Source organism: Furipterus horrens, unplaced genomic scaffold, assembly GCF_987537825.1.
Source record: "Furipterus horrens unplaced genomic scaffold, mFurHor1.1.pri manual_scaffold_8, whole genome shotgun sequence".
NCBI classification, from domain to species: domain Eukaryota; kingdom Metazoa; phylum Chordata; class Mammalia; order Chiroptera; family Furipteridae; genus Furipterus; species Furipterus horrens.
The window spans coordinates 110641985-110665659 of record NW_028327178.1 but is presented as its reverse complement, the minus strand read 5'-3'; the positions used below and the strand labels follow the sequence as shown (position 1 = coordinate 110665659).

The window sequence follows — 23675 nt, the reverse complement described above, 5'->3', positions numbered from 1 at the left end:
TCCCCAGAAGAATGGGGTCATTGGTGAGGCCCCTCATGGGGTTGGGGTGATGTGCACCAAGCAGGGAATGGGGTGCAGGCCCAAGCAGGCATGTGGCCACGTGGGCTGGGCACAGGGAGGCCAGCAAAAGCTCCAGGCATGTTGGGGAGCCACAGGGACCACAGGTCGCACAGAGCCTCAAACATGCCCCCTCCCCGCTCCACCCGGTTCGTTCTGTCGCCTGGTGGCCAGTGGCCGGCCCGGGGCCAGGGCATCCAGCTGGGCCGCCAGGAAGGAACCTTTCCTCTGTCTTCTTGGAGTCGAAGCCCTGGGTTAGCCGGGCCCAGGGGCTCAGTGTGAAAACTCCGTTTCTCAGTCTTCCCTACAGACTGTGACTGCGTTCTGTGCACATAAGCGGACACCGTCTGTGTCCTTCCCCATGCTCCCACAGCACGGAGGGGCAACTAGAGGCCCCAGACCATGGCGGGCCAGCCCTTCCCCAGCCCCCTGGGACCCGCAGAGACACTCAGGCAGTGTGGGCTGTGCTGCACGATGCCCGAGGGCCACACCAGCCCCAGTGACCCCAAGTTCAGGGCACAGGCTCAGGGCCTTGGGGGCTCTGCAGCCGCCGGGCTCTTGTCCCCAGCTGAAATGGGATGGGCAGGGAACACAAGGGACCCCGGTGAGGGCACAGGGGTGAGCCCAGTGGCTGAGCCCCGTGGCTGAGCCCCAGACTGTAGGCAGCAGCCCAGCACGCCTGGAGCACCATGCAGTTATCCCCCTGAAGGCTTGCAGCATAAATCTGGTGGGTCACCCAGACCTGCCCATCCCAGTGGCTCCTGCAGACCTTTGGGGGCCAAGATGTCCATCCCAGGGGTGCTGGCCGAGGGTGATAGATGGGGGCCTGCTGCCCAGCAGCTCCCCTGATGCCTGCCTGCCCTCCCCACCCTGAGGTCCAGCTTCTTCCTCCTCCTCCTGAGCCTCCTTCACACCTTGGACAAGCTCTCCAGGGGGTGGAAAGATAGCTGTGTCAGCATCGCCCAGTGGCTGGCGAGGGCCCCGCTCAAGCCCGGGAGGCCCGCAGATGCCACTCTGCCTGCTGTCACTCACATCCCATGGGGGCTTCATCACAAGGGGCCGCATTGCAGGCATCTCTGCGTGTCCAAAGGTGAATGGGGCACAAGGGTGTGCGTGGCAGCCTGAGGGCTCAGGCGACGTGGTCAGTGGAGTGACAGGCCACCGTGCAGACAGGAGCCCTGGGCAGAGGCAGGAGCATGGGCGACAACGGGAGGGCCAGGCTCCTGCAGACCCCCTTCCCCAGAGAGGGACACACCCTCTCAGCATCCCCGGCCCAGGGTTGCTGTGTCCAGGACGTCACTAGGTGGCAGTGCTCACCCAGGGGAGAGCCGCTCGCCCAGCCAGGACCGGCCAGAGGAGTGACTCCACCTCCACAGCCACCCTTTCACTCAAAGTCAACTTGGAAAGGCCACCGGGATTGGAGGCTCTGCGGCTTCTTCCGGACCGATGCCCTCAGCCCAGTCCCCTGACTCTGAGCATGGGAGAAGGCCTGAGGGGTCAGAAGGGTTCTCCTGTCCCGGGGAAGGGGGGCCTGCTGGGAGCAGGGCTGGAGGGGCAGGGCTTGGGACCCCGATGAGGGTCCTCAGGCCTCAGGATGGTGGGAGGCTCTGCTCCAGGCCCAGGCTTGCCTGGCCGGGCTCCCAGTGCCCCCAGACCCACCCAGGGCCTGTTGCTCAACCCCTCCTTCGACCCTGTCCCTGGGGCGCGCCCAGCTCCACCCCACCTGGGCTCTCAGGCCTGCTACCCCCGAGTGAAACAAAACGTGCAGAAAGCTGCTGCAGACTCCTGCCAGGAAAGGTCTCCCCATGTGGGTTTCAGGCCTGTGCCCATGTGCACATGTGTGCATGTCGTGTTTGCAGGTATTGCTTGGCTGTGCATACATGCATGCAACCAGTGCATGTACATGTGTATGTATGTGTGTATGCCATGTGTGCAGGCATTCCAGAGCTGTGCATGTGTGCATGCACACGGGCATAGCAGTATGTTTTTTGCATGCCTGTATATATGCACACATGCATGTACATGTTGCATGCACACGCACCGCATGTCATGCATGTGCTTGTGCGCTTGCATGGTGCACATGTAGTGTGCTGTGCGCACACGTGTGCATGTATGCAATGTGCGCAGACATTGCATGCCTGTGCACACGTGCGCTGTGTGGGCGTGCACATTAGTGTGTGTTGTGTGTGTATAAATGTGTGCACATGCACACAGACATTACATGGCTTGCATGTGTTTGTATGCACATGCATATATGTGCATGCGTGTATGTGTATGTATGCTGTGCACGTGTGTGTGTGGATGGGCCCTGGAATGACAGCCCATGAAGGAGCCATCGGGTACAGGGGCCTTGAGGAGGCTGGTAGGCAGTGCCAGCATGTTGGGGAGATTTTCTCCAGGTAGAGCCCCATCCACCCTGGGCCAACGTTTCTGGGGGGCCCTAGAGCAAGCCTTGAACTGGACCCTCCAGGGTCCAAGGGGACTCAGGTCAGTGAGGCCCAGTGTCAGGACCCCATCAAGGAGCCAAACCCCAGGGAGGGGGCCCCTGGCAGGAGGCTGGCCAGTGCCAGGCTGAAGCTGGTCTCCTGTTTGGGGGCCCCAGAGCCTGGAGCAGCAATGGGGCCCCAGCCTAACCTCGGCCTCCAAGGCCAAAGCTGCCCAGAGCAACACCTCTGTGGTCTCACATTCTGGACGCTCGAAGCTTATGGACAGATGTCCCCCGAGGTCCTGGCTCAGCTCCACTGTCCCTGAGCTGCGAGTGAAGGACATAAAGGACATGGCAGCGCTGGGCCTGTGGATAAACCTCACCCCGCCCTCCGCCAGGCAGCTACCATCTGACTTCCTCCCCAATGGTCCCTGCTCCAGACCCCCGCCAGCCAGGGCCCCGTCCCTCGGCCCTGGGCTTGTCCCTCGCCTGGAGTCAGAGTCCTTGGGGACTCGCTGGAGGTGGATACCAACAAAGTCCCAGGATCCGGCACCACTGGGTCCTCAGGAGATCCAGCCCCGTTGCAGCCACCATCTGCTTCTATAAAGGGCAAAATGGGATTCTTGTCAATGTCAAAGGGAAGCAGTTTAGCTCAGGAAGCCTGCGTTCCCCTCCACGAATGCCGAGGAGGTGTAACTTGAGACCCTGGTACACGATTCTTCTCAGACACTTCCTGGGGAAGGTGCCTGGTGGTCTTCAAGAGGAAGCCTGGCAGCTGATTCTTCTGCCTGGAGGGACCCTGGTAGGACCTGTCCTGGTCTGTGGATAGAGAGGGACCTGGAGCCAGGGGCCATGTGGCCAAGTGCATCTGGGAGAGCCTGCTGTATGCACACTCTGTTTCGTCACTGTGGGAGGCTGGCAGAAGGCATGGTCGTGCCCTCAGACCCTACAGGACCTGCAGGCCTAGGGGACTGAGCAGACAATGGGCTCTGGGGGGCTGCGGGGTGGCTCTTGGCTGCTGTGGCTGCAGTCTCTGTCACCCCTTGTTCAGATGTCACCTAGTGCCAGGCTGACTCGGTGCGCAGTTAGTCCTGAAGCCCTGGGAGGGGTGGTCACTCAGCTTTGTTTGCCCTGGCCTGTCCACCACCCTTAGGTGGCCAGGATCTCACATACCCTGGCTGCATGTCACCCAGACTCCTCTCTGCATGGGTCCAGGACCCCCGCACACCTGCCCTGCAGAGGCCAAGGGCCCAGTCCCCTCCCACCTTCCAAATGAGAGATCTCATGTAATACAGCCAAATTGTGTCCTGGGCAGCTTGTGGTCCGCTCATACCTTCGGTCCTTTCCTCGTGGCCGGATGTCAGCCCAGGACAGTGAATTCAGATCTCTGGGTCTCGGTGGGGCTCTCTCTCCCTGTGACCCTTCTGCTGAAGACTGTCTCCCCTGTGTGTGCTGGCTTCCAGACAGTCAGTGGCTGGTAAGTGCCTGGCGGTGGCCCCACTCACCCACCACCTCCGTCAGCAGCCACAGCCCAGGGGCTGGAGAAGCCCGCTGGGGTCGGAGCTGGAGCAACTCCCTCCCTGACGCTCAGAGAGGCAGCTTTCCGCCGCGGCAGGCATGGGGTTGGCATTTGCATTGGAATCAGTGTGTGTTGACTTCCCAGTACAAACACCAAGCTCTGGCTGCTCAGCCATCACTGCTGGCAGCCTGGCCTGCCCCAGGGAGGCTCTGGAGCCCAGGGCAGCACCTGCCCAGCTCTCGACCTCAGGACACGGCCGCCCCTCCTGTCCAAGGCGTCCCCCCATGAGGCTTCCTCCTTGAAGTTCCCCGATGGGCCCTAGTCCTGGGGTCACTGTCTCTGGTGACCTCTGATCACAACACTCCCCATTATGGTGGCATCTTACTTGCCCCGTCACCTCCTGGAGGTCAGGGGCTGGCTCTTCTTTCCTTTCCACCCCAGCGCTGACACAGGACCTGTACACACTCGGTGCTCAGTCCCCAGAGCACTGGTGACTCACCGCATGCCACTTTGCCATGCACACCGCTGGCACACATGGGCGCCGGCCAGCCCCAGTGGGGAAGGCTCACCCGTCTGTAGACAGATTCGGCCTGAAGTGGGAGATGAGGCCGGGGCAGGGGTGTGAGGGGGGCCCTGGCAGATTTACCGGGAGAAGACCCAAGCAGGAGGCAGGTCGCTCCCCAGGCTGGTGATGGGTGTGTGTGGGGGGGAGCTGGCCAAGAGCCTAATGGAGGGCAAACACGAGGCAGCCTCATCCTGGGAGGGGAAGGGGGTGCTGGGCCTGGCTTCCCAGTCAATAAAGGGCCTCGAGACACCTGGGGACCGTCCCTCTCCCGCAGTGGCTCCTGGGACTCGGCACCTGTGCATTCTGGGGTGTACTTGGTCTTCCCAGGGGCTTCCAGATGGTGCAGCTGCAGGACAGGCAGAGGTGGGAGTGGTCCGGGTGCTGGGAGAGGGACTGACCCCAGGCTGGCATTTTGCTCAGCGGGCTGGCCCCGCCTCCCTGCCATGCCTGGGTGTTTCCAAGGTGGATGCTGGGCCATGAGCGCCGTGTGGTGAGGGGGAGCCCCCACCAGACAGCAAATCAGGATGGTGATGCTGCCACAGAGCCGAGCCAGAGGTGAGAAGCCCCCGCCAGTCCCCAGGCTTGACCAGGACAGTGGAGAGTGGATCAGGGGCACGCCCTGGGCCTGGAGGACGGGGGCGCTCAGGGAGGAAGGCCAGCAGCCACACCATTCTCCTTGGTGAGTCCCGTGTTCTGTGCGGCTCCTAGGAGGGGTGAGATTGTCCCCCATCTGCCTGACCTGCTGGAGCCAGCTGGGAAGGTTCTCTCTGGGCCTCAGTTTCCCTGTCTTCAAGATGTGCTCCGGAATCAATGAGGCCATGGATGCAGGGCCCTGCTCACTCGCCTGTCCCTGGCACTGGGTCAGCGTCGTGGTATCCCCGCTGCTCCCAATCTCACCAGCGATCCAGGTCACGGCCAAGCCTTCAAAGCTCACAGTCCGAGGAGATGGGACCGGCAGAGGCACACGCAGGTTGCTATGGAAACACACACAGGCTGTGGGCTGTGGGCTGGGGCCCAGAGGGTCTCGGATGAGGTGCTGGAAGATGAATGTGTTTCTGAGCAGAGCAGGGCCGGGTGGAGCCGGGGGTGGAGACGGGACCTTCTGGGAGCCTGCAAAGCTGCTGGGACGCAGGAGAGACATCAAGTTGGGTCCACCCAGGCACCAGAACCAGAACCGAATGTATAAGAACCTCTCAGCAAAACCGACAGCTCGACTCAAGCATCGTCTATAAAGGCCTCCGTCTGCCCCACCCCCATGCACCCATGTGTAGCTGCGGGCAGACTCCTGTGTGGCACAGGTGGGGGTGCCCCAGCCACCAACCCAGCCAAGGGAGCTCACAGCGCCCCAAGATCACGCCTCGGCCTCTGTCCCAGCTCAGAGCCGCTGTGAGTGGGAACTGGGCCTCACAGACAGCCGCTTCCAAACCTGGAAGTGCTTCTGCGGCAGCTACAAGAAGGTGAGGAGCATCCTGGCTTCCATGGGGCCAGGGTCCCCAATCTCCCGCCCTCCTGTTTGTGTGTCCCGGGCCCCTGCCCCCCTGGGGACAGCCAGACCCCAGGCACTGTGTGGGAAGCAGGGACAGCCTGCTATTCAGGCCACCACAGGGCAGAGGGACACAGGTCCAGGCAGGAGAATGAGGCCCTGCCCAGTGTCCACACAGAACTTGGTGCCGGCTGCCCTCGGCCCTCAGTGCTGGACATGGTGTCCCCGGTGGAGCTGAGCCAAAGGAGGGACACGCACCACAGCCAAGTCTGCGTTTCCAGTGTCCAGAGAACATGTTTGAACTTGGCCCGTGGACGCCAGGGTCACTGTCTTCACCCAGCACTGGGACGGGTCCAGCGCCTCCCTGGGCACAGGACAGGAGCTGTCGGGCACTTTGGAGAGAAAACCAGGAGCCAGAAGGGCCCCTGGCACCCAGACAGCCAAACAGGTACTGCCACCCAGAGCAGAGGGGGCCGCCCAGGCCCACCTGCCACATCCCCAGGGCAGGACAGGAGAGAGGGATGGGGGAAGGGAGCTAAGAGCTGAGGGACTGGAGCCTGCAGGGGAAGCGGGCAGGGGAAGCGCGCAGGGAAAGCGGAAGTGTGGTGCCTTGACTGGCAGCAACGAGGAAGACATCTGAATATTCATGAGCCCATGCTGGCTGGCTGGCCTGGGAACCGGGGACCCTGGCACCAGCTGTGCTGGCTCCTATCTCCGGGCTCTGGCACGGGACATGCTCTTTGCAGCCCTGCCTTTGACAACAGGGGGCTGAGCTGGGTTGATGGAGGGACAGCTTTGGGCACTGCTGGGAGCACGGTGGGGTGGGGACATGGGGCTGGGGCGTCTGGAGGGACAGGGACGATGGGCCTCAGGTACTGTGATGCCAGGGCAGGCGCCGGGCCCTCTCCTTGGCCGATGACCTCAGCTTTGCCATTCTGACAGTGACAATAATCATGCTGCCCCAGATGCTTGTGGCGCCCCATCTGCTGTGACAAAGGTTAGAACATGCAGCAAATCGAAAAGGGAAGCCCAGCTGCCTTCCCCTCCCCAACCCCTGCAGAGGGGGTGGGCTCAGAAACTCACTGGCAGGGGCGTCCAGCTGCCCCTCCTCCTGCCAGGAAGCATTTCCACACTAACGACAGGCTTGGTTCTGGGACGTGTCCCGCTGGGTCCCCATCAATACGCTGATCAATAAGGAACTCATCAATAAGCTCTGGGTCCTCCTTCCACAGGCACCTCACCCGGCCCTGGCTCCCTGCTCCCTATGAGAGGCTGACTGTCCAGCAACCCCTCCCCAGAAGGGACGAAGGCCGAGAGCCAGAGGACCTCGCTGTGAACCAGGGACAGAAGGAGCAGTAGCAGGAGAGCAGGTGGCCTCAAGCAGAGCCCACCTGGAGCTGCAGGAGCCTCTTCTCTTCCTGGTGCCAGGTTTGGGGGCTGACCCAGGGCGAGGTGCCTAGAGGCAAAGGAGACAGAAGAGGGCTGGCAGGAGGATGTGGCATTGTTGGAGGGTCACGAGACTGCCTGTCCTCAGGCCTGCCCTCTGCACCCCAAGCTGCAGCCTCTCTTCATCCACAGCAGTGACTCAGACTGTCCCCCGCCTCCCCCTCCTCCCCGTCCCCTCCAATGGCCCCTCCTGGGATGTCGGCAGGCTTGGGCTGGGGGCACCTTGGGGCCCAGCTGGCTCAGACAAAGGGCTTTTCTGTGCTGGAGGCCTGTCCCAGGGACATAATTCTTCACCAAGAGCTTTCTGCCTCCCTCTCCTGATGCCTTGCTGTGTCGCCGGCTCAAGAGGCAGGCAGGCGTGTGTGGGTCCTGGGTCAGGCTGCCCAGCGTGGGGGTCCTTGGTCCCAGACCCAGGCTGACACTGCCAGGATGCTCTGCCGCCCCTGGGGCACAGCAGAGCCCACACCTGGCCTGGCCCACAAGCTCTGGAGACACTTGAGTTGGGAGCTGCCTCAAGCCCCTCAGCTGTGGGTGCAGGGACCTGCACTGGAAGGAGAGAGGAGTCTCTGTCAGGTGACTCCTGGGCATCAGTGTGACTTTATCAGCAGGGCAATTTAACACCTGTCAGACACCTGGTCAAACCCATCTCACAGTGGGCCCAGGAGCTGGGCACTGTCACCCCCTCTCACAGCTGAGGAAACTGTGGCTAAGAGGAGTGCCAGGCCAGCAGGGCAGTGTGCGTGGGATCAGAGCCCAAGGCCAGGCCAGGTCCTCCCAGGAGCCTGGAGAGGAGGCAGCTGGGCCAGCCTGGGCTGTGCTGGGCAGGGTCCCCGCGTGTTGGGGTGGGTCCCATGGGCAGCACTGGTTGAGGGGACTGCTTCAGGGGCAGCCTGAAGGGAAGGCAGGGTGACTTCTCTGGAGAAGGCCCAGTGAGGTGGGAGCCACTGAATTCACTCCTGATCCATTCCTGACAGGAGGTGACAGGGAGGGACCTCAGCGAGGTAAACAGGATGGCGCTGCCCCTTCTCCAATCCCAGCACCCTTGCTCTTGCCTGACCCAATGTGGTCGCCATGTTCCCTCCCTGGGTATCTCCTGCCTGTGAGTTCAGGAGCAACCCCAAACCCCTGCAGCCTCTCAGCCTGAGCAGACAGGTCCAGGCCCAGGGTGGGGTGGGTACACAGGGGCCCAAGTGGACCTAGCCTCCCGGTGCCCACTTGAAAGATGTCCATCCATCCACCCATCCATCCCTCCATCTACCCATTTATTCATCCATCCATCTATCCATCCATCCACCTGCCCACCTGCCCATCCATGCCGTGACTGGCCCTAGGAGGGGCTGCAGGAACATCAATGGTGGAGTCACCAGTGGGACGAAGGTTTGAGCAGGGCAGGCGTGGGGAGGCCTGGCTTGAAGGTTGGAACACAAGCAGGACCCTGCCTCCCAGTTGTCACAGAAGCCCCCTGGGTCCTGGTGCTGATGGGCCCCTCAGGTCCCCTCCCAGCTGGCCTCCCTTCACCCTCACAGGCTCCCCACCCCAACACCCTGTGCGGCTTGGACTGGGCACCCAGCCACAGCTCCCACCTTCAATTCAAATCCTTGTTTACACTGTGAACCAGTTACCATGGCAATGTCCTTGGCGAGGGCAGCAGCAGGGAGGGGTCCCTCCTGCAGAGACACTCTGCACTTCCTTCTGAGCTGGCTGGGGCGTGTGTGCAGAGGGGTCCTGGGGTGCTCGCCCACAGCCTCCCTCTCCTTGGCCCCACCCACGATCACCTTCAGGGGACACATCCTGCCGCAAAGGCCCAAGATGTGGGACTGTGAGGCACCCTCTCTCCAGGGCTGGTCTTGTTCCTCTGAGAATTGGGGTTTCCTTTCCTGGGAAACAGTTTTGGGAACAGCCAGAGGGAGGGGCAGAGAGGTTGGAGTAAGAATCTAATTCAGAGGCTGCGATGATTTCCAGCTTCCCCAAACCAGCAATTTCCAGCAGGCGCAGGTGGGGAGGGAGGCTGAGCAAATTAGTGAGTTAGACCCAATTAATCTGGCTGCGTTAGCAAATCCACAGGAAGAGCCAAACCGGGTGGGACAGATGTGTGTGAGCGTGTGCACGCGAGCAGTCCTGCGTGTCCGTCAGGTGACTGTGGAGATGGCCTGCTGGCCTCGCTGGGTGCGCTGGCAGACTCCCTGTGGGATTGTGGGGTGGCCCCCAAGAACCACCACCTCCACCACCTGAGCCAGAGGGAAGGGGAGCAGAGGGCAGAGCTGATGCCCTGTGAGCTTCGTGGGTTCCTCCCTGGAGACCCCATCCCAGGGGCAATTCCAGCCCCACCCAGGCCAGGGGTGGGGCCCGGTCTGACCTCTGCGTGAGTCTGAGACTCCCTGCATCAGAGCTGCCTGGAGGTAGCTGTTATGAAGAGCAGGTTTGGGGACCGTAGCTCAGGTTGAATAGTCTCCGGAGTCTCTGAGGGTGAGGACCCAGAACCTGAAACTTAAGCAAACTCCCCAGGAGATACTCTGTACACGGCTGAGTAGACGTCCATATTCCTCAGGGCTACGTTACTGTGCACCACTTCCTCCAGGAAGCCTTCATGGATTGGCCCAGCTCATCCTGCACCTGTCTCTCCCCTGCCTCCAGCCTAACGCTCATGAGAACACCCAACTTGAACAGGCCCTGTGGGATGAGCCTGAACACAAAGGCATGAGGGAACAGCCCCCCTACAAAAGGTGTGTGTCCCACCGGATGACAGGACACGGCAAATATCACTGTGGCAGCCAGTGAGAAGTCCCATTTGTGCCTCACCTTCCCAGGTTGCGAACAGTGTGCCGATGGCTCCTGAGCCACAGACATCCTGGCACTGAGGGGAGAGACCCAGCCAGGAGCCTGGACTCAGGTCTGCAAACTGGCACACCTGGCACTCTGTTTAGGCCAGCGTGGAGCAGGGGACTTCCCATCAGGACAGGACAGGGAGGCACGGGGCTGCGCCCACCTTCTCTCACACAGGAGCCATGAGCCATCATCACTTTCCTGGGTGGCCCTGCCTGGGAGGAGGTGGCCTTTGCCACCTGCTACGTGACTGGTGGTCTGGGACCCCCCTCCCCTCCCACGCACTGGCTCCCTGCTTCAGTCCAACTGTCAATCAGCTTGGAGAACTTCCCGGCTCCTAGCTCAGAGCTGGCTTGTTACTTGTTACGGGACAGACAAATGCCAGAACCCAGGGCCTGGCCCTGCTGGGGGGTTGGGTGGGTGAGGACGAGGAGGGGGCAGAGGGGTCCTGCGTGGAGGGACTATCAGCCTACCTGCGGAAATAGGACAGAAACCAGACCAGGCCCTGGGGCTGTGGGATGGTCCCAGGCAGGCGGTTTGTTGGGCCTGGGTGGTCCAGGAGGTTCCCCAGAGGACAGTCCTCCTTGGCTCCTGGGAAGAACAGGCCACGGGGTCCACCAGGACATGGTTCTGTTAGGGGCACAGGCAGTCCAGGGACAGCCTGAGCCCGAAGCGGAAGGAAGCCAGGTGCGCGCCCTGAGGACAGGTGTCCTGGGCGGCCAAAGCGCTTAGGCTGCACTCGGAGCCCAGCATGGGAGCGCTGCATCCGTACCTGCCCAGGCAGAGCTCCGGTGTGAGTGGGGGGATGGGGAGGAGCCTGTCACTCGGAGCGCCTGCGTCTGGGCGATGGGGAAGGGGGAGGAGCCTGTCACTCGGAGCGCCTGCGTCTGGGCGTCGGGGAAGGGGGAGGAGCCTGTCACTCGGAGCGCCTGCGTCTGGGCGGCGGGGAAGGGGGAGGAGCCTGTCACTGAGAGCACCTGCGTCTGGGCGTCGGGGAAGGGGGAGGAGCCTGTCACTCGGAGCGCCTGCATCTGGGCGTCGGGGAAGGGGGAGGAGCCTGTCACTCGGAGCATCTGCGTCTGGGCGATGGGGAAGGGGGAGGAGCCTGTCACTCGGAGCGCCTGCGTCTGGGCGTCGGGGAAGGGGGAGGAGCCTGTCACTCGGAGCGCCTGCGTCTGGGCGGTGGGGAAGGGGGAGGAGCCTGTCACTCGGAGCGCCTGCATCTGGGCGTCGGGGAAGGGGGAGGAGCCTGTCACTCGGAGCACCTGCGTCTGGGCGATGGGGAAGGGGGAGGAGCCTGTCACTCGGAGCGCCTGCGTCTGGGCGTCGGGGAAGGGGGAGGAGCCTGTCACTGAGAGCACCTGCGCCTGGGCGGTGGGGAAGGGGGAGGAGCCTGTCACTCGGAGCACCTGCGCCTGGGCGGTGGGGAAGGGGGAGGAGCCTGTCACTGAGAGCACCTGCATCTGGGCGGCGGGGAAGGGGGAGGAGCCTGTCACTCAGAGAGCCTGCGTCTGGGCGATGGGGAAGGGGGAGGAGCCTGTCACTCGGAGCACCTGCGTCTGGGCGATGGGGAAGGGGGAGGAGCCTGTCACTCGGAGCACCTGCATCTGGGCGGTGGCGAAGGGGGAGGAGCCTGTCACTCGGAGCACATGCATCTGGGCGGTGGCGAAGGGGGAGGAGCCTGTCACTCTGAGCGCCTGCGTCTGAGCGTCGGGGAAGGGGAGGAGCCTATCACTCGGAGCACCTGCGCCTGGGCGGTGGGGAAGGGGGAGGAGCCTGTCACTCGGAGCGCCTGCGTCTGGGCGGTGGGGAAGGGGAGGAGCCTATCACTCGGAGCACCTGCGCCTGGGCGATGGGGAAGGGGAGGAGCCTGTCACTCGGAGCGCCTGCGTCTGGGCGGTGGGGAAGGGGTAGGAGCCTGTCACTCTGAGCGCCTGCGTCTGAGCGTCGGGGAAGGGGAGGAGCCTATCACTCGGAGCACCTGCGCCTGGGCGATGGGGAAGGGGAGGAGCCTGTCACTCGGAGCGCCTGCGCCTGAGCGTCGGGGAAGGGGGAGGAGCCTATCACTGAGAGCACCTGTCTGGGCGGTGGCGGAGGGGGAGGAGCCTGTCACTCTGAGCGCCTGCGTCTGAGCGTCGGGGAAGGGGAGGAGCCTATCACTCGGAGCACCTGCGCCTGGGCGATGGGGAAGGGGAGGAGCCTGTCACTCGGAGCGCCTGCATCTGGGCGGTGGCGAAGGGGGAGGAGCCTGTCACTGAGAGCACCTGTCTGGGCGGTGGCGAAGGGGGAGGAGCCTGTCACTGAGAGCACCTGTCTGGGCGGTGGCGGAGGGGGAGGAGCCTGTCACTCGGAGCGCCTGCGTCTGAGCGTCGGGGAAGGGGAGGAGCCTATCACTCGGAGCACCTACGTCTGGGCGGCAGGGAAGGGGGAGGAGCCTGTCACTCAGAGCACCTACGTCTGGGCGGCAGGGAAGGGGGAGAAGCCTGTCACTGAGAGCACCTGTCTGGGCGGTGGCGAAGGGGGAGGAGCCTGTCACTGAGAGCGCCTGCGTCTGAGCGGCGGGGAAGGGGGAGGAGCCTGTCACTCGGAGCGCCGCGTCTGGGCGGCGGGGAAGGGGGAGGAGCCTGTCACTGAGAGCACCTGTCTGGGCGGTGGCGAAGGGCGAGGAGCCTGTCACTCGGAGCGCCTGCGTCTGGGCGATGGGGAAGGGGGAGGAGCCTGTCACTGACAGAGCGCCGGAGTCTGAGGGGCGGGGAAGGGGGAGGAGACCTGACGGACATTCTGCCCGTTCAGGTGCGGAGGCCGCATGGGAGGAGTCAGAGGCGGCTCCAGTCCCTCTGTCTCTTCTCCGTCCAGGACCCCAAGTCTCCGTTTGGGGGCTCGGTCACCCGCAGAACCCCAGGCGCGGGGATGGGGAGATGGGCGGGGAGACACAGGCACAGGGATGGCCGCAGGCCCAGTGTTTCTGCGGAGCGCACCCCTCCTCGCTGCAGAATTGTGGTTCCACAGCACAAAGCGGCCCCTTGGGCCCCTCTGCCCCCTCTTCCAGGCACCTGCTGCTCGGGCATCGGCCACCTGGACCTGCCTGAGGGCGGAGCCCCCACCCAAGCTCACAGCGCTCCGCGCAGGCATCTTGGTTCTGGCCCACAGCGTTGAAGACCGGTCCAGGGGCGCGGGCGTCTGCTCCCCAGCACCCGGGCCGGAACCTTGCGCAGCCGCCACGGCCACTGCCCACAGTGCGTGGCGGGCGCTGTCCTCACACCCACAGCCCACGGGCTCACAAGCTGAGCGGAAGCCGGTCCTGGAGGCTGCAGACGCGGCTTCGCGGGGGCAGAGGCGTCAGGCTCCTTTCCTCTCCCCAGAAAGGCGGGCCGCGGGACGGGTACCCGACAGGCCGCTCCCGTCCCGCCAGTCTGCTGGAGACAGGAGGAGAGGGGTGGGCTGTTTCCTGAAGCCTCTCAGGGCAGAGGACCAGCGACCTGCAATTTCCGAACGGCAAAGCGGGACGGAAGCGATGGAGTTAACCAGACCGTGCAGGGCACCCCTCCCGGCGCCGGGAGACCCCGGTTGTGTGTCCGTCCTTCAGGCAGGCGGCGAGGCACTGGGGATGGGGGTGGGGTCAGTGCCTCGTGGTCTGGAAACCAGTCCAGCGCTGGGATTTCCCGGTCCCACACAGAGACTAGGGCCCCTCCCGTGGCTCGGACACGTCCGCAGTCGCAGGCGGACAAGGGCAAGTTTACTCGCCCCTCCCCCGCCCCGCCCCGGCCCAGCGCAGCCTCCTCCCCGTCCCTCCCTCTCCCCCTCCTCCCCTCGGGCTGGAGGCGGGCAGGTCCAGGCGGGGCTGCGCTGCTGAGCCTGCAGCCCCGAGCTCCGGTCCTGCGGGACGAGCAGTCGAGCCAGGCCCGGTGGACGGAGCGGCCGGAGCGGCACGGGGGACATGAAGTTGGGCGCACGCGGGTCCCGGGGCAGGGGCGCAGCGGAGCCAGGAGCCGCCCCCGTCTAGATCCCGCTCGGTGCGCCATGGAGCTGGGGGCCCCGGGGTCGCAGCTGCCACTGCTGCCACTGCTTCTGCTTCTCGGGGGCGGCCTCCTGCCCGGTAAGTTTCGGGGAGCTGGACGGACCCTCTTCTGCCCCTTGCAGGGCGGCCCAGGACCACTGGAGCCAGAGGAGGGAGGCTCCAGCTGCGGTCCCAGCCGCGGGCGCGCGCACTGGGGCAGCGCGGAGGCTCCCCCACCCCGGACGGCAAGGTGTCCTGCGGCGCGGGCTGAGCAGGGCAAGGAAGGAGTTAATCCGCCTGCATGTGGGGGGAGGGGTTTGGGTGGTGTGGGGAGCGAGGGGCTGCTGCTTTGGCAACTGGACCCAGGAGCTCCAAACGGCCCCTCTCCCTCCCCCCTCCCCCATCCGGCCACGTCCACCTGCAGACCCCGCCCCCATGCCTGCTCCGGGTCTCCTGGGATCAGAGGGGGAGCCGTCTGGATGTGCCCCTGCATCCCGCCGCCAGACCTACGCACACACCCCTTTCAGGGCTCAGGCCCCTCCCCATTCCCACGCCCCTCGTGAGGCAGGTGCCCTGGGACCATAGACCTGCCACGGGCTGGGCCGAATGAGAGGGGGTTCCCTCTCCAGTCTTTTGGGGGGGGGTGGTCTGTGGTCCACTCAGGAGCTCCGGGTGCCGGCTCAGCGCTGGAAATGCCCCTTGGGCATCTGGGCCGGACTCGGGGCTGCCAGCAGCCACTCGAAGCTCTGAGTGACAGGGCCCTCATCCCCTTTAGTCTCCTGCCTGGGCCTGGCCCCCACCCCGCTGCCCTCTGCCGCCCCATCTGCGGTGAGCCCCACCTTGTGCTCTGAGGCAAGGTTCTCAGGACCTTGCTGGTGGCTGGAGATAGAGCCTTTGTCAGGGACTTTCCCACTTCCTGTGGGAACACTGTCCTGCCTGTGGGGGAGTGCCTGGGCTGTGAGGGCTGGGATGGGGGCCAGGAAGGCTTCCCTGGGGGTGTGACAGTCACACCAGGGGCAGAGCCTGAGGCCGGGAGTGGGGCAGCCGGGCAGGCCCCGAGGTGAGAGGCCAGAGGAGATGGAAGGAGCAGGGCAGCTGAGAGGGGGCAGCCTGGAGGACCTCTGGCCCCGCTGCTGAGCCACACGCCCACCTGTCCCCAGTGAGCAGCCACGTGGAGACTCGGGTCCACGCAGAGGAGCGGCTGCTGAAGAAGCTCTTCTCTGGCTACAACAAGTGGTCTCGGCCCGTGGCCAACATCTCGGACGTGGTCCTTGTCCGCTTCGGCCTGTCCATCGCACAGCTCATTGATGTGGTAGGTGTGGGGCAGGGGGGCAGGAGCCGGGGCCTCGCCTGCCACACGGCGTCCTGGCGGTGACCCCCAGGCTGAGGAGCCTGAGGGATGACCAGGCCAGCTGTCCAGGCCCCCACCCGGGCCCCCGCCAGAGCCCAGCAAGTACCCCTGTGTGATGGGGTCTGGGGGAGGAGTGGGGTCCCTGCGCCCTGCCCCCGGCCCCTCGCTTCTCTCCCTACAAGGAAAAGCCAAAGTGTCAGGTGCTCTGTGCGCACCTGTGGGCCACAGCTGGGTTAGCTTCAGGAGCAGAAACGCCTCTGGGGGTGGGGGCAGGTGCCCAGGTCACATTGTGGGGCTTTTGTGTGATGTGAGCCTCATGGGGTGGCACCTGACCTCAAGCCAGTCTGGAGGACCCCCATTACCCACCAGTCTGGAATGCTGGGTTCTGGGGAGTCCCAGACAGGTCCGGGATGTGTTTACCTTCCTGGCCATGGACCAAGGGGAATGCTGGGAATATGCTGGGGTCCAGCATCCAAGTGGCCACTCTCTGGAGGAACCGGGGCACCTGCTTGGGGTGGACACCCATCCTGTGGGTGTGTTCTGATTGGGTGACGGGTGCACAGCCTGGGGTGGGGTCCCAAGGGCTTTGGAGGGCTCTGGCCTGGCGTGGGGGCTCTGGGAGCCAGGTGTGCTCAGCTGCAGGGGCTACAGAGACCCCCAAATGCCCCTGGCCCCCTTGCCAGGACCCTAGCCTCAGGTCACCTCAGCGAGGGGGTGGGCCCTGGCGCCAGGCTGGTGCTGTCATGTAGACACCATGGCTTCCCACCTGTCTTCTCACCTGTGACAAAGGATGAGCACAGCCACCTGGGGCTGAAAGGGTCACATCACAGGGAGACCCCTTCAGTTTAGTTCACCCTGTCTTCAGCCGCACCCAGGCTTCTGCCCTCGGGCATCCTGGAGCTGGCCTCTGGCTCCTGCCAGGGCTCCTGGTGGGGGCACCAGCAGGAGGTAGCCCCAGCTTCCTTCCAGAGTCCCTCACCCTGCTGAGGTCACAGCACAACCCAATGTGGCGGCTGGCACAGCAGCGCTGGCTGCCTCTCAAGGCTGCACCACAGCCTCTCACTCCCACATGCGCATCTCTGTCCAGTTTGCCCGGGAGAAGCTGAGGCTGGGTGGGGAGGGCTCCCCAGCCAAGGCCCGTGGCCCGTGGCCACACCAGGCCGGTGGGACCAGCTCCCAGGCTCCGAAGGGCACTGGGCTGACCAGGGACATGCCCGCACCTGCAGGGTGCTGAGGAGCCATCTGGGCTCCTCTGCTGGTCCCCTGGGGGCTCCTGTCCTTGCTGCAGGTCTGTGTCAGGGGGAGTGCTCATGTGCGTGAGTTCACAGCGGACCTTGTGTGAACATGGGTTGCAGGCACCGGGAAGGAGGCTGGACCCTGTCACCTGAAGCTCACCTTGAATCTCCTTGAGCCTGGGGGTGGCAGTGGGGCAGGGCAGGGGCAGGCTGTCTGCCCAGAGGGAAGGGCAAGACTGACAGCCACCAGTTCCTGGCCCTGCTTAGGTCACAATACTCCTCAGCACCCTTTTTTGGGGGGTCCCACTTGGTCTGCTGATTGGCCTGTCCCAGGTGGACCGCACGAGAGCAGGACCAAGGGCAATGCCAGAGGGTCAGGGATGTGGTCTCTTCTCCCCAAACTGGCCGCCTGGGGCTTGTCCACTGGGGGACCAATAGTGGAAGCGTCCAGGCCTGGGCCTTCAGGACAAGAGGCCCCTCACTGACCAGGGTCCGAGTAGCAAGTGGGCCCCGGGCACCCCAAGGTGGATTTGGTGGCAGCAGGAGGGGCAGGTACCTGCTTACCCAGGGCCCATGTGCAGAGGGCTGCCCAGTTCTTTCAGCAGCTGGGGAGCCCTGGGGCACCTCCCTTCCCACACACCCATCCGCAGCTGCAGGACGGCCAGGCCCCGGCCTCATCCTGGGCTTGGTTGTCTCCAGAGAAGAGGTGCTCATCCTCTCCCCATTTCAGCCCAGGCCTGTCCTCCAGGTCAGGACCCTCAGGGCTGAGGGAAAGGGACCCCATCACGGAGGGATCATGACCTCTCTTCTCATCTGTGTTCTAGGATGAAAAGAACCAGATGATGACGACAAATGTGTGGGTGAAGCAGGTGAGTGGGGGGAGCACCTGCCTGCCTCCTTCCCCCTCCCCCTTCCCCCCCTCAGCTGTGGCTTCTCCTCTGGCCCTGCACAGGAGTGGCAGGACTACAAGCTGCGCTGGGACCCCAGCGCCTACGAGAACGTGACCTCCATCCGAATCCCCTCTGAACTCATCTGGCGGCCAGACATCGTCCTGTATAACAAGTGAGCCAGGCAGCGCGGGGCGGTGGGGGGCGGGTCTTAGCGGGCTGGGGTGGGGGCAGGTGCCTGTGTCCAGTGAGCCCCAACCTGGCGGCTCTGCTGAGGCCGGGTGAACAAGAGGCGTGTGTATGCCGCCCCTGCCTCCTGCCGCCAGGCCTCTGCACACAGCCCCTTCCAGGGCTCCAGGCCCACAGGGGCGGGGACGTTCCTGCCCCTTCCCCTCCTCAAACCCCTCATGAGGCAGGTGCTCCCGGGTGGGGAGCTCCCTCCAACCTTCCTGGAGGGCGGTCTGTGGTTCACCCAGGAACCCCAGAGCAGCGAGGGGACAGCGAGCCTGGGCACAGTGCAGGTGTGGGGGCTCCGTGGGCACCAGGCCAGCCCCAGGGACCTCGGGTGGCCACGTCCTGGCTTGGCCTTGGTCTCTCTGCTGGGGGCAGGGAAAGGGGGCTGGACACCCCCCCCCCCCACGACTGCAGGCCACAGAGCTGCTGCCCTTCAGGCTGGGGTCATTTTCAGAGCCTGTCCCCTGCCGCACGAGGAAGCCCCAGACTGCCTGCCCTGGTCCAGCGCTCAGCCCCAGTCCCCTGCCCCCACCTTTTCATCTGGGCTCTGAGGCCCCGGGACCCTCTAAGGGGGAGCCCTGAGCCCAGGACAGCCTGACCGCCCCCCGTGTCCCCATGTCTCCGCTGTGTCATCGCTGAACCCACGCCTGTGATTCCCCGTCTCAGGCTGGGCCGCAGAACTCTCGCCGTGCTTACAAAGACAAGCTCTCAGCTCCCTGGTCTCTCCCCCCGTGGGCACACAGCCCTGCCTCCCGGCCACGGAGCCCTGCACACAGCCCCTTGCAGGGCCCCGGGTGCTGGGTCTACCCACAAAGTGTTGCTATTTGATTAAAAACGGCGGAGCTCCTCTTCCAACTTAATTGACTCCAGTAATGGCTGCAGGAAAAGCGGCCGCATGTGAGGAGCTCGGAGATGCATCCAGCGGGGTCAGCGCGGGGGGCGGGGCGGGTAGGCCCTCGGCTCTCTGCAAGCCACCTGAGTCATCCAGCCACCCTGCCTTCCTGGGGTCCCTGCTCAGCTCCCCAAGCCCTGCCCGGGACCTTTGATCCCGAGAACACACATCAGTGTCAGCGCTCTGGGACCCAGGGAGCCTCATGCTAGAAGTTCCCTGGGGACGACCCGACCATATCTCCGGAGCCCTGGGAGCTGTGCAGCCCCCTAGCCAGCAGCCCAGGAGAGTGGGGGCCACCACCCACATCCTCGGCCCTCTCCTCCCTGCCAGGCCCCGGGGGAGGAAGCGGGTGGATGCCAGCTTCTTGGTGGGGCTGTGGCCGGCGCCTAGGCTCTCTCTGGACAGAGCCCAGGGGTGAGGGTGGGGGGTGAGGAAGCGAGCTGGTGGCTGATGGTGGCTTCAGCTGGGCCACAGAACCTGAGGAGTCCGTGTCTGAGGACAGCGGTGGCTGCAGGCTGGATGTGTGCATTTGACCGTGGCTGAGTGGTGAGCCCAAGCTGCTGGGTCAGGTGAAGGGTGGGGGTGGGACCCAGCTTTTCTGATGGTTTTGGGACACCCTGCATCTGAAGGTCATGCACACGAGGCCATGCCACCTACATGAGGCTTTTCTGCTTTGGGGCAGTGGGTGTCACATGACTAGTCCCGGGGATCTCAGTGCCTGGAGCAGGGACCTGGACCAGCTAGAGGGGCTGCTCTGCTTCTCACTCCCTGTCCTGGAGCCTCAGCCCCACACAGGAGGGGGCTCAGGCCTGGGCAGTGCCGCCCTGTCCTGCTGGGGTGGGAGTTGGGGACAGAGGCTGCAGGTGGTGTCTCCCTGCCTTGCACAGAGGATCCAGCTCGGAGAGAGGGCCCAGACCTTCCTGTGGAGTCCCAGCCTCGCTGGAGGAAGCTGCTCCTTCCTGCCGCCCTGCTGGGCAGCCAGGTCCCACCTTGGGAGCATAGGGCCATCCCTCAGCCCTTCTGGGGACCCTGCCAGGACTAGACGTGCCCCTCATGGTGCTGAGACCAGCAGGGTGGGGAGGTACAGTCAGTGAGGTCTCCTCAAGGCGAGCAAAAGCCTCTGGCTGCCCCGGGGGGGGGGGGGTGTGCTGCTGCCTCTGCCTGTACATGGGCGCTACCTGGTTGGAGTGGTCAGCCCAGGCCTTGAGGGGAGACTGAGGCTGAGAGAGTGGCACAGCTGGGGTACACCTGCCTGGGGCCAGGACTCAGGCCGGGTACTTCCAACAGCGCCCTGGGGGCCTCCTCTCCCCAGGGCTCACCCCTCTCTCCCTACCCAGCGCAGACGGGGACTTTGCCATCACCCACCTGACCAAGGCCCACCTCTTCCACAACGGGCGGGTGCAGTGGTCACCCCCCGCCATCTACAAGAGCTCCTGCAGCATCGACGTCACCTTCTTCCCCTTCGACCAGCAGAACTGCACCATGAAGTTCGGCTCCTGGACCTATGACAAGGCCAAGATCGACCTGGTGAGCATGCACAGCCACGTGGACCAGCTGGACTTCTGGGAGAGCGGCGAGTGGGTGATCGTGGACGCCGTGGGCACCTACAACACCCGCAAGTACGAGTGCTGTGCCGAGGTGTACCCCGACATCACCTACGCCTTCGTCATCCGGCGCCTGCCGCTGTTCTACACGGTCAACCTCATCCTGCCCTGCCTGCTCATCTCCTGCCTCACGGTGCTGGTCTTCTACCTGCCATCCGAGTGTGGCGAGAAGGTCACGCTGTGCATCTCCGTGCTGCTGGCGCTGACCGTCTTCCTGCTGCTCATCACCGAGATCATCCCCTCCACCTCCCTGGTCATCCCGCTCATCGGCGAGTACCTGCTCTTCACCATGATCTTCGTCACCCTGTCCATTGTCATCACGGTCTTCGTGCTCAACGTGCACCACCGCTCCCCGCGCACCCGCACCATGCCCGCCTGGGTGCGCCGCGTCTTCCTGGACCTCGTGCCGCGGCTGCTCTTCATGACGCGGCCTGCCGTGGTCAAGGGCAGCTGCCAGCGGCTCATCGAGTCTATGCACAAGATGGCCAGCGCCCCACACTTCGGGCCCGAGCCCGGTGGGGAGCCTGCAGGCGGGAGCCGAGTCCGCAGCCCGCACCCCTCGCCCGCCTCGCCCTTCTGCGGCTCCCCCAATGAGCCAGTCAAGTCCCAGCCAGACGGCACGTCGCCCTCAGACCAGGTGCCCACTCTGCCGCCAGCAGAGGCCAAGAAGGCCAGCCCCTGCCCCTCGCCAGGCCCCTGCCGCCCACCCAGCAGCACGCAGGCCCTGGGGCTCACCAAAGCCCGGTCCCTGAGCGTCCAGCACATGTCCAGCCCCAGCAAAGCAGTGGAGGGTGGCGTCCGGTGCCGGTCTCGGAGCATCCAGGACTGCATTCCCCAGGAGGAGGCCACCTCCCAGGCGAACGGTCCCACGGCTGGCTTTCCCCCCGCCCTGAAGTCTCCCTGGGCCCAGATGCCACCCCGAGACCCAGTCTGTCCCTGCCGATGCAGGTGCGAGGCGCCGTCCGCAGGGTCCCCAAAAGCTGTGTTGAAAGCCGGTAGCAGCAAAGCACCCGTGCAGAGCCTGCCCCTGTCGCCTGCCCTGACGCGGGCCGTCCAGGGCGTCCAGTACATCACAGATCACCTGAAGGCGGAAGATGCAGACTTCTCGGTAAGCCCCTGCCCCAGGCTGCATCCCGGTGCTCCTGGCCCACGGGGGCGAGCAGACGCTCTGAAGGAGGGAGTGGACAGTGGAAAAAACCCAGAAACCGGGCCAGACCCGGGCTGCCAGTTTTGGGGCATGCAGCAGCCGGGACCCACCCTAGCCTGCTCCCTCTTCCCTGAGCTCCCGTGCTGGGGAGAAGCTAGGGCCAGTCATGGGCACACCCCTTTGGGCTTCAGGGGCTGGCAGGGTGGCAGGGCGGGGCCACCTGCCCCAGCTGTGCCTGGTTAGCTCCAGCCACCTGGCCACCCTTCACCAGCACCGCGCTCTGCCCCAGTTCTTGAGTGTCCCCTCCTCTGGGGACCATCTGACTTCACAGGCTGCCTGAAAGACCAGCGGCTTTGGTCTGCACAGCGTTTCATCCTCAGGATGGGACCACCACGCGGGGGAATGAAAGGCGCTGGGAACAGCGTTGTCTCCGGACACAGCAGGGTCCTGGGTGGACGTGCTATTTTTAAGTGCCCTGTTTGCGCTCAGGTTCCCTGGGAATAAGCAGGCTGTTCAGGTTTGGTTTAAAACCATCAGGACACCTGACTACTTTTAAAAATCCAAGTAGAAAATGGCAACAAGGAGTCGCCTTTCCCTGGCGCCCCCACACGGCACGGCTGAGCCTGCCCTTCACGGGCCTGGCCCACCCGCGAGCACCTGCCGGCCTGGACCCTGGGGCTGCCTCCTGCATGTGCCCCGCACCCTCAAGGGGCTTAAGAGACAGAGCTGAGAGACCCCATGGGCCCCCAAGGAGCCTCAAGACACCCGAGCAGCTGGCCCCTGAGCACCCGGGCAGGGCGGACCATTGGGCCCCAGCTGCCAGTTGGACACCCCCCATCGTGGGACCCCTGGGTGCTCTTGGGCCTTTTCCTCCATGGCCGGGGGTATGGGCGGCCCCTCCCTGGACTCACTTGCTCCATCTGGAAAATGGGGGGGCGGGGCACTCGGTGTCTACGGCGCCCCCTCAGCTTTAGCAAACCAGGAGCAAATTCCACCGTGAAGCAACCTGGACACTGGCTGGGCCCTGGGGCTCAGGTACCTGCCAGGCAGGTGAAGTCGGGGGGCACAGCACCGACCCCTGTCTCCCACAGTGGCTGTGACGTGGATGCCCCTGAGCCTGACTTCAGTGGGACAGGTCGCTCCTCTGCACCACCGCCCCCAGCCCCCAACGTGCCCCGCAGCGCAGCCGCGTGGGTTCCGGGCCGCAGCCAAGGGCCGTGTGTCTGTTGCAGGTGAAGGAGGACTGGAAGTACGTGGCCATGGTCATCGACCGCATCTTCCTCTGGGTGTTCGTCCTCGTCTGCCTGCTGGGGACCGTGGGCCTCTTCCTGCCGCCCTGGCTGGCTGGCATGATCTAGGGCCCCTGCAGCTTGCGGCTGCCCCCCGAGGACCTCTGCTCAGTGCGGGCCTCGCCACCTGCCAGGTTGCCCCCATCTCCTGTCTGCTGCCCCCGGGCGGCTGAGACCTGCCTGGGTCTCATTAAAGTTTCTCTGGAGCTCGGCCACATGTTGGCTTCCTGCGCCTGCATCGGGCCTCTCTCTGCAAAGGTCCTAGCAGTCCATCTCCGCCCCCAGTGCCCCTCCTCCCCGTAGGACCCCAAATGTGGGGACCCCGCTGCTGGTCTGCCGGCCTGCTCTTTGCCCCCACAGAGGCAAGTCAGCACAGGCATGGGTCGTTTGCCAGGGTGGGACCTAAGCAGGGTTTTGTTCTGAGAAGTTAGTGAAAACCCAGGTTTTGTGCCCAAAGGGCCTTGGGGAGTGGAGCTGTTAGACCTGGTCCTGCTTGGAGGAGATTGGGGGGCCAGTTCTCCATGGGGAGGGCCCCTCGAGCTTGGGGAGTCCAGATGTTTGCCTTTCAGGGGTCCTGGGGGGTCTTGCTGCAGGTCCCTGTGGGCACTGGGAGTTTGTGAGGGACCTGGCATAGCGTCCAGGACCCAGGCTCTGGGGTCCCCATCCAGCCTTCCTCCCGACACCCCCCTGTGGGCTTTACCTATGTGCACAGCCCTCACCA

At 64.5% G+C, this 23675-nt stretch overlaps 1 protein-coding gene across 3 annotated transcripts; it reads left to right on the top strand.

Annotated features, from left to right (window-relative positions):
• The first annotated feature begins 14074 nt into the window (after nucleotides 1-14074).
• On the top strand, nucleotides 14075-23171 carry CHRNA4 (cholinergic receptor nicotinic alpha 4 subunit). 3 transcript variants are annotated; one of them, XM_090286654.1, is made up of 6 exons: nucleotides 14075-14414; nucleotides 15476-15627; nucleotides 17726-17770; nucleotides 17854-17963; nucleotides 20252-21626; nucleotides 22898-23171. In XM_090286654.1, exons 1-6 carry the CDS (start codon nucleotides 14339-14341, stop codon nucleotides 23021-23023), a joined length of 1884 nt encoding a protein of 627 aa, XP_090142780.1. In that variant the 5' UTR covers nucleotides 14075-14338; the 3' UTR covers nucleotides 23024-23171. The 3 variants fall into 3 exon arrangements, with proteins under 3 accessions (XP_090142780.1, XP_090142779.1, XP_090142778.1); XM_090286653.1 differs by lacking the exons at nucleotides 14075-14414; nucleotides 15476-15627; nucleotides 17726-17770 and having other exon boundaries at nucleotides 17900-17963; nucleotides 20388-21626; XM_090286652.1 differs by lacking the exons at nucleotides 14075-14414; nucleotides 15476-15627; nucleotides 17726-17770; nucleotides 17854-17963 and adding an exon at nucleotides 18017-19896.
• The last annotated feature ends 504 nt before the right edge of the window (nucleotides 23172-23675 follow it).